Source organism: Zerene cesonia, chromosome 20 (assembly GCF_012273895.1).
Source record: "Zerene cesonia ecotype Mississippi chromosome 20, Zerene_cesonia_1.1, whole genome shotgun sequence".
NCBI lineage: Eukaryota > Metazoa > Arthropoda > Insecta > Lepidoptera > Pieridae > Zerene > Zerene cesonia.
Genome location: NC_052121.1, coordinates 10,461,660 through 10,471,105, shown reverse-complemented (window position 1 = coordinate 10,471,105; position 9,446 = coordinate 10,461,660). Strand labels below are relative to the sequence as shown.

Genomic DNA, 9,446 nt, shown 5'->3' with positions numbered 1-9,446 from the left:
TCTGCGACGAATATTGTATTAATTTATCGAATATCCAAGAATATAACAGAAATGTTTGAGACTTTGCTACTTGTAGAAATGGTAACTCACTTTAGCCAGCAGAAGTGCGAGGGTTTCCAGCACGGCCGCTTTGACGCTAGAATTAAATCTGTCTCCTAGGATCCTAATGAGTGGCCCTGTGATGTGCACCACCGAGGGCTGGAGGGCTTGAGCTGACGTGAGTCGGATCACTTCACCCAGCATGAGGGCGGCGTTCTCTTTGTCTTCAGGCAATCCATTCAGGATAGCTTCTCGGAATAACGGTAGGATTGGTGCAATACCCTAAAATAAAAAAAATACTGTTAATTTTTTTTAGTACTTATGTAATAAATGCTTTTTCCATATATGGGTAGAAAATTTAATTAATTTCTTATTTATTTTACACTAGCTGTGACCCGCGGTTGAAACCGCGTAAGTCCGTATCCCGTAGGAATATCGGTATAAAAAGTGCCTGTGTTATTTCAGTTGCCCAGCTATCTACGAAGCGAATAGTATTATTATTCACCAATAGATGTCAGGAAAAAAAACACGAATAAAACACGAATATGACATTATTTCAGTTGTCCAGCTGTCTACGAAGCAAAATAGTATTACTATTCACCAATAGATGTCAGGGAAAAAAATACACGAATAAAACACGAATATGACATTTTCTAAAAAAAATTCCTAGCTAGATCGATTTATCGCCCTCGAAAACCCCTATATACTAAATTTCATGAAAATCGTTGGAGCCGATTCCGAGATCCCAATTATATATATATATATATATATACAAGAATTGCTCGTTTAAAGGTATAAGATGAGTAAAATATTTAGATGTACCTTAGGCAGGCAGAAGCCGGGCAGCAGTTCGCCCTTGAGATCGGCGGCGGCGTAGCGCACGGCCTGGCGCACGTCGGCCACGTGCGCGAGCTGCCGCTCGGCGTCCAGCGTGCGCGTGAGCGCGGCCAGCGCCTCCCACGCCATCTGCAGCACGTCGCGCTCCTGCTCGGCGAACAGCAGCAGCAGCCCGCGCAGCAGCACGCCCACGTGCGGCGCCAGCTCGGCGCGCGTGTGCGTCACGAACGCGCACAGCAGCGCCGCGCCCGCGCGCCGCTTCTCGCCCGTGTTCGTGCGCACGCACTCCAGCAGCGTGTCGATTATGCTACGGTACACATCGCCATTATTTACTTCATGTTACATCTACTTGAAGACACGACACGAGATTGATGCTACAATATTCGATACTACATCAATCTGCATCGGCAACAACTAACCATCTAACGCCCGCGTCGTCGGTGACGGGCAGCAGCGCGTCGCGGCAGTAGTCGAGCTCGCGCGCCTCGTGCGGCGAGCCGCGCGCCGCCCGCAGCGCGGCCAGCAGCGCGGGCAGCACGCGCGGCAGGTGGCGCGCCAGCGCGTTGCCCGCCGCCGCCGCCAGCGCCGACAGCGCGCGCGTGTCCACCGCGGCGCCGCCCCCGCCGCCCGTCAGCACGGGCACGAGGTAGGGCAGCACCGCGCGCGACTTGATCGCCATTATCTGACCGCACACGCACAAACATTAATCATTATATATATATTTTTGGACATGATTTACGTAATATATATTCAACAGGTTCTCTTATATTTGGATAAAACATTGGTGGAATGGTGGATTGGTGGAGTGGTGGAGTGTGGCGGCGCACCTGTCGGAGGCCGTCGAGCGTGGCGTCCGCCACGGCGGGGTCGGGGTGGTGCAGCGCGTCCAGCATGGGCGGCAGGATGTCGTCGAGCGCCTTGTTGCCGATGGTGGCGTGCAGGCTGTCGAACGTGCGCGCCGCCGCCATGCGCACCTCGGGCAGCTCGTCGCACAGCGCCGTGCGCACTGTGGGCACCTGCCCGACATGCACACACGTTAATAACTGCATCCAAAACGTACTAAGCCTCTCTTTATGTTTAGAATATATACTTTAAAAAAAAAATTCCACCTCCGGCTTCGCCCAAAAAAAGGTTAGATGGAAATGAGATAGATCACAGCGATAAATATGTACCATAAAACTTTCTTTGACATCTTCTCATTTCCTTGACGTCGCAATGGATGCTCCATACGACGTCATAGAAACAAAAATCAAATCAAATCAAATTTTGTCAATTACCACAGCGCTTGTATTTGTTTCTAATTTTTTAAATCGATCTTCAACATTATAGTACCTAGTAACATAAGAGCCACTCACCAGGCCGTCAGCAAAGCTGAGCACAGCGTCTCTGGACGTGGAGGCAAGGATCTCCCCCAGGCCGATGCACACCCCTTGCCGCTGGTCGGCGCGCTCGGAGCGCAGGCCGCGCTCCAGGATCGGGACTATCTCGGGCAGCACGCGCTCTCCTAGCTGCCAGGGGTTACACGATCATTGAGTATTATACAACATTTTTTTAAATAAAACACAAAAAGAACAGAATATACATAGGCAAATGATCATAGGGAGATATCATAGTGGTAATTTAAAAAAAATCCATTCATAAACACTTAAAATATAACATTATTATTCAATAGAATCTAAAATATGTATTAAGTTCCTAATTATAATATTTCTTTAATCGTAAGGTATCAAACAACAAAAAAAAGTATCATAGTTATAATTTTATCCTAAACGATCACTCACCTTCCTGACCAAGTCACCAAGTGTCCTGGCGGCGACCTGCCGCTTATCGTAGCTGGTGGAAGCCAGACAACCCAATAATAAACTGAATAGAGTTGGAAGGATCTCCCGTAGGGTCTTGGGAGTATTTGTCACCACAACCTAAAAAAATAAAATATATTTTTTATCATTGTAATGAATTAAATGCAATTTAAACTTAAAAGCAATTTAAACCATATGCAAGTGAAGGTTCTTTTGAATACTCATAACCATGTGATGGCTCAGTGGTTAGGACCTTGGACTTAAAGCAAAAAGCCGATGGCTCGAAACCGGTCCAGCGTGCCAGAAAAATATTGATTTTTTATTATCTCTGCACATGATCCACATCACCACTGCCAACACACTTTGACAGCGTTGTAGATGAACGCCTGAACCCTTATAGGAAGTCCGACTCCCTGCAGTAGGAACACATATGGGTATGATGATAAACACTCAATAATTACCTTCCATACGTGCAGCGCAGCCTGCCTCACCATGAGCGCCACATCACTTCTGCCCATGTACAATCCGGCCAGCACCCTGTTCCTCCTGTCCGGCCCCAACGCGTTAATAATCGCCTTGTGCGACTGCTCCGTTCCGAAATTGTCATCTTCAGAGGCTGTCTCTGTGCTCATTTTGCCGGAAACTCCGGATATACGGTACAGCAGATCGCCCAGCAACTGGACGGAGCTGTACCGGATCCTCCAGTTGTCGTCGAAGAGGCCGTTTTCTAGCTCTGGCAAGAGCAAAGTGATGGCCGACTCGGCGTACAGGTTGACGATTCTCTGGCCGGCTTTGAGCGCGGTCTCGCGCACGTACTCGTTCTCGTCGGCGAGCGCCTTGAGGATGGGGTTGATGATCTGGCCGATGTAGGGCGTGAACTCGTCGGTGAACGCGCCCGGCATGTAGATGAACATCATGATGTAGCCGTCCTTCACGTGCGGCGCTATGTCCGTGCGCTCTGCCGTCGCTATTATGTCTGCGAGAGATAGTTCATGTGTCATTCTGGTATCTGTGCAATGTATTACCGAAGCAAATCTTTAGATTTAATCGAGTACCCAGTGACTTTATAATATTTCTTTTTAATTTAATTAGTCATTATACAGATGATTGTAAAAAGTGGCTTCTTCCGATTGATTGTAATACACATTGAGACCGAAATACATTGAGCTATACTATAACTACAGTAATTCTACCATTTATTTAATAGCTGAGTAAAAACTTCTAAATGACACAATCATGTGTATGTGTGAACGACAATAATAACAGACGGAAACAAAAAATTTAAGGAGATTATAATGTTTAGATCTTTTATGAATTAATGTTCCACGTAATTCTGACATCATCAAGAACCAAATCATAAAAATATTTGTATGATGTCCTTCGAATCATGGTCGACCATGACCACCCATGATCCTACCTGGCATGATCTTGTGCAGCTTGTGCACGCCGAGGCCGGCGACCACCTCGGAGAGCCCCTGCGCGGCGCCCGAGCGGTCCACGCTGCTGGACTCCGACGTGAGCGTGTGCATCAGCCACGGCAGCAGCTCCTCGAAGCTGCTCTCGCCCATGCCCTTCACCATGGCGCCCAGCGCGCGCGCCGACACCGAGCGGACCTGCGAATATAGCATTAAAAAAATGTTCCTGCAAGACAATTTATTTTTATAAAAATTGAGGTTACTTGTAGGAAATAAATTCGATGGTATTGGCACATTGCACTAAACATGTGTGTGTTTGTGTAGCCTTTTGTACTAATTTCGTGCTTATGATTAATATAATGATGTTTAAAAGAATCAACATTTAAATCGATCCTTGAAAAAATCATCTTATAGAAACCAAGCTGTACCTTAATCGTTGAATGTATAATGACTTAAAACACATAAGACCATATCTTACCTCCGGCACGGGATCCAGCAGCGAGCTCTTGAGGCCCGGTATGATATTGGGCAGGTACGGCATCAGATCCTTCTGGTCGGTGAGCGAGTACATGTTGCCGATGATCTGCGCCGCCATCTTCCTGGTCTCCGTGCTGCGGTCGAGGAAGGCGCGCTGCACCACTGGCATGATAAGCGCCAGCGACGGCGCGTCGATGAAGTGCACGAACTTCGTGTCCAACAGCGTCTGCAGGCACGCGGACGTCTTGTTGGACGGGTCTTGCAACGCTTGCAGCAGCACCGGCACGATCGCTGTTGGGACAGAGATGTTTTAATATAGTTGTAACATAGTTTTAGAGATTATAGTTCTAAAACTCTAACTTCCGTATGTATTTATAGGAGACACAAATTTACATGTCTTGGTATCAACATTATTTTCACATTACAAAGATGTCAAAAGGCTTGACGTCATTAAAGTACCTCTTGGAAAGAAAATAAAGTCTTATCTATATCTCAAACTTTTCTCCTACAATGTGCATATAACACACTAACACATTAACACATAAATGTCAAATGCAGCCAGCTATTATGTTGCTACACGCACCTTGTATCTCGGGGTTGCGTATGACGGAGCCGATGACCTTGAGCGCCTCGGCGGCGGCGTGCTGCACGCGCATGTGCGAGTCGCTCAGCACCTCGATGAGCTTGGGCACGATGGACGGCAGGCACGACGACAGCTGCTTCGGCGCGCAGTACGCCATCGCGCCCAGCAGCTCGATCGACCCTGGGGACGCACGTGGGATTCACTAATTAGGTTAAACTATGAGTCCATGATTACAATCTGAAAATGATTGCTATTCCCATTTTATACAGACTTTATAATCTAGTAAACTACTTTGATGTATGGAAAATTCCCACATCGTCGTATATAATACAAAAAAAAAGAGTATGAGTTTGCACAAAGGATTTATAAAAAAATTACTTTCAGCTGCAGCAGCATTTCAAAATTTAAGGTTATGTAAGGGAATAAAATGTATCAAATTTCCTATCACTTTATTTATACACAGTTCTTTCCCACAAATTTGTAAAAAAAGCGTTTGCCGAAAATCTGTCACACACTTAACCCCAACATAGGTGTAGGGAAACCGACCGGCCTTGGTGCGCCAGTTGTCGTCGTGCAGCGCCTGCAGCAGCGCGGGCAGCACCAGCTTGACGCCGTGCGCGGACAGCTTGCTCATGATCAGCTTGGCCGTGTCGTCGGCCGCCGCGCGCACGTACTGCGAGCTGTCGCCGAAGCACAGCAGTAGGTACGGCAGCACGTGCACGATGTACGGCTCGAACAGCCGCCCCAGCTTGTAGCAGAGCATCTCGAAGCCGAATAACGCACCTGGAGGACGGGTTTACAGTTAATATAGTTAGCCACGTATAGTTGTAGTTTTCTATATTCACTATGTTGGTGTTTTTGTAAGTAATTGAACTCATAAAATCCAGCTCGAAGGACCAATCGATTGCAACAAAAAAAAAAAAATTAAGAAGCTAGTTAAAACAATAATGTTGCCAAATTAAATTGCAATATCTTTAAATAATCACAATAAGAACTTACCCTCACGGTACTTGTAGTTCTTCTTCTCTTGGATAGCTTCAGTGAGCTTTCCCATAACGTCGAGTTGTTTCAGCGACAATATTCCCAATCCCTTGATAATACCAGCTATGCCGTACGCGGCGCCCTAGAATGAATAGTCAGATGGTAAATTTATAAAGAATTAGCTCAACTTATTTAGCAGGGCATTGCTTTTAGTTCTATAAAAATTATTCAAAATGCCACACAACAATGTTGAATAAAAATTGATATGAAAAATTTTAGTTTATTACCCAGATAAGCTTCTGATTTTGAATCTAAGCGTGATATCTTTTAAAATTTGTTTTTACTCACTTTCCTGTCACCATATTTCTCAGCCGTTAACAATTGCTTCATGAGCTTGTTCATTATCGTAGGTATTTCCCCCTCCAACGCTGGTGACGTCACCAAGTGAGGAAGGCAGTTGCTAACTGCTTCTTGTACCTGTCATGTATAACAACAATAATTTGAAGAAAGGTGCCAATGTTTATCAACCAACATTGTATTATTTTTAATAATATATCTGGATAGTAATAGTTTTAACGACAATCTATCTTATCTTATATTCTAAATAAGTGTGTATGAAGGTATCAGATGCATGTTAATTTAAGAAAACTATGATTATAGCTTCTGTTATTTCATTTAACTCGTACTGCAACATATCATATCTCTAGAACTCTAGTACTATTTTATTGAATCATGTCTAACCTGTTGACTGGGAGTGGACAGGGCAGCGACGAGCCTCAGCGTGATGGGCTTGACTCTCGCATCCGTCGGCTCCAAATGCCTGGCCAGCGATCCCACCAACAGTACAACGCTCTGGCGCACCGCGTCGTAGCCACCAGACTTGGGTGCATTATCCAGAAACTTCTCGAACACCGGCAGCTGCGTGCTTATGGTCTCCTTTCCGTGCAGCTCCACCACCGCCATCGCGGCGTTGAGCATGTCGGCGCGAACGATTTCGTTCCTGTCGCCGAGGGACTTCTGCACAAAGAAGCTCATTGCGTCGGGGACCACGTCGGCGCGAAGGCAGGGAGCGAGCGCGCGCAGGGCGAGGGCCACGCCCCGCCGGCTGCCCCAGTTGTCCACCGCCGCTTCTGTCTCGTGCCCGAATTGGTCCAATTTCGCTGGGATTAGCTGTTACACAAAATAATTTAATTTTAAGTAAACTTTTTTCACAATACGTTAAAACGAAGGTATATATTAATATTGGGATTGCCCAATTAGTACTGTAATATGTCAGTTTTGTTACTTTTTATCTTGACCAAAAACACGAATGCAACACTATCGTTGACAAGTGTAAGTGTAGCGGTGTGTGTGCGTGTGTGTGCGTTTGCGTATGTAAAGGGAGGGGGCGCGCTCACGGGCAGCTTGTCGTCGTAGACGTGGTGCAGGCGCTGCAGCAGCTGCGCGGCGGCGGCGGCGGGGCGCGCGGCGCGCGGCACGAGCGCGGCCAGCGCGGCGGCGGCGGCGCGCTGCACCGGCTCCGACGGGTGCTGGATCTCGTCTAGCAGCACGCTCATCGCCTCCAGCTCGCCGTGCCGCACCAGCGCCTCCGCCGCCGGCAGCCGCTCCCACAGCTCCTCCGCTAGCTTCCTGCGATATTAACAATCGTAGATTATACAGATCAGCTATCACTGCAATGTATCAGTCCAAAACGAAAAAATATAATATGCTAGTTTCCGCATTTTAACATTTCCACAAAAGAAAAAAACGATTTATTAAATACTATCCGTTCGCCCCGGCTTCGGCCCGTGGTAAATATTCAGAGGATGACACTCAGTGAAGATGCAGCTTTCTAATGGTGGAACAATTTTTGAAATCTTAGATAATGAATACAGCACAACGAAACATACTTGTTATCTTCGGATATGTCGAATATGGCAATATACAGTCTTTTGGTGAGTTCGAGGGCGAAGTCCTCGTCTTCAAAGAATGGCGGCAAGCGGTCGGACACGCAACCCAACGCACGTAAGCCCGCGTCACGAACCACCTACAATTATTTAATTAAAAATACATTTGTAACGTTACAAAACAGATTAATAAGAACGAAACACATAATGTTGAGGAGACGTCACCTCGGCGGGGCTCTGCAGGGCGGCGAGCAGGCAGACGACGTCGTCGCGCGAGAGCGGCGCCCGCGCAGCGCACCGCGCCGTCTCCAGCAGCGCCACCGTGCACGCCGCCGCCACGCGCCCGCTGCTCGACCCTGCGCCGCAAGCACACTGCTCACACTATTTCTTATCATACATATCATAATTACATGCTATTTGAAATTTAGTACGGGGCTTGTAGGCCAGAACTTAGCCATATAAGACTAAGTTCTTTCTGGGTAGTATGCAAGGCTGTAGCTGGAAAACTATGTGTAAAAACTTCCGATCTGCTATCAATTCGCACGAATTTCGAAAAAGAAAAAAGCTATAATCTAAAAATTAAAAAAAGCTGACGAAAAATTTCTCATCATAATTCAATGTCCTCCTCTCACCAATGAGATCAATGAGCAGCCGGAACATCTGGTCGATGGGGAAGAGCGTGGGGTACAGCAAGTCCTGCGCGGCGTCGCCGTCGCCGGCGGTGTCGCCGCGCAGCGACGCGTGCTGCGTGATCACCGACAGACCGTTCACCACCATCGACTCGTTTGTGCGCGCCGCTGTGCAGGTCAACCCTGGAAAAGGCGATCGATATTGAATCATATAACGTTTAAGTCTCGTCTGAATTTGGAGAGCTGTTTGAAGCTTTTCTAAAACTTTTTGTTGCATGTGCATAATTCTAGAACTTTTTACTTCATACTTTTCTGGATTCTCCCTTGCACAAAATTGTAGGGATGAAGCTTTTCTGAAGTACTTTTGTCACAAGTTTACTTAAAAATCAAAATCAACTGTCAATCACATTTGAAAACATCTATAGCAATTTTAAAAAGGATAGCCCGGAAAGAAAAACCTTTGATTATATCAAAAGAAGGTTAGACGTGTTAGACAGACACTGGCATGAGTATCAGGAAAATCACAATGTTTTAAGTACCATCGAGATCATAAGATCTCATAGTTATTTTCAAAATAATGAGTTTGAGTTAGCGCAAGATAGATATAAATATATCAGGGGAGTAATTTCTAACTATAACCAAGGCAAAGAGGAAAGGCCCAAGACACCATTATTGCAGCCCGCTAAACCTCTTGGTGTCCCAAGCACGTCTCAAGTTCAATTTTCGAAGGTACTTACTGATCAGGAAATAAGTAGTAAAACCGACGAAATGATTCGTAGGCAGGTTAGTTATTTTAAAGC

At 46.4% G+C, this 9,446-nt stretch overlaps 1 protein-coding gene across 1 annotated transcript in view; it reads right to left on the bottom strand.

Moving 5' to 3' along the window:
* LOC119834899 (eIF-2-alpha kinase activator GCN1) overlaps window positions 1–9,446 on the bottom strand; it is a 22,193-nt gene that overhangs the window by 4,106 nt on the left and 8,641 nt on the right. The window contains exons 17-34 of the mRNA XM_038359418.1: window positions 8,650–8,829; window positions 8,243–8,373; window positions 8,021–8,157; window positions 7,529–7,760; window positions 6,873–7,301; window positions 6,480–6,608; window positions 6,150–6,273; window positions 5,697–5,933; window positions 5,151–5,330; window positions 4,569–4,858; window positions 4,093–4,288; window positions 3,137–3,651; window positions 2,658–2,795; window positions 2,232–2,384; window positions 1,704–1,892; window positions 1,296–1,558; window positions 862–1,183; window positions 91–321 (exon numbers count right to left, since the gene is read on the bottom strand). Coding sequence (XP_038215346.1) covers window positions 91–321; window positions 862–1,183; window positions 1,296–1,558; window positions 1,704–1,892; window positions 2,232–2,384; window positions 2,658–2,795; window positions 3,137–3,651; window positions 4,093–4,288; window positions 4,569–4,858; window positions 5,151–5,330; window positions 5,697–5,933; window positions 6,150–6,273; window positions 6,480–6,608; window positions 6,873–7,301; window positions 7,529–7,760; window positions 8,021–8,157; window positions 8,243–8,373; window positions 8,650–8,829 — 4,076 coding nt within the window. The remainder of the gene's footprint in view (window positions 1–90; window positions 322–861; window positions 1,184–1,295; window positions 1,559–1,703; window positions 1,893–2,231; window positions 2,385–2,657; window positions 2,796–3,136; window positions 3,652–4,092; window positions 4,289–4,568; window positions 4,859–5,150; window positions 5,331–5,696; window positions 5,934–6,149; window positions 6,274–6,479; window positions 6,609–6,872; window positions 7,302–7,528; window positions 7,761–8,020; window positions 8,158–8,242; window positions 8,374–8,649; window positions 8,830–9,446) is intronic.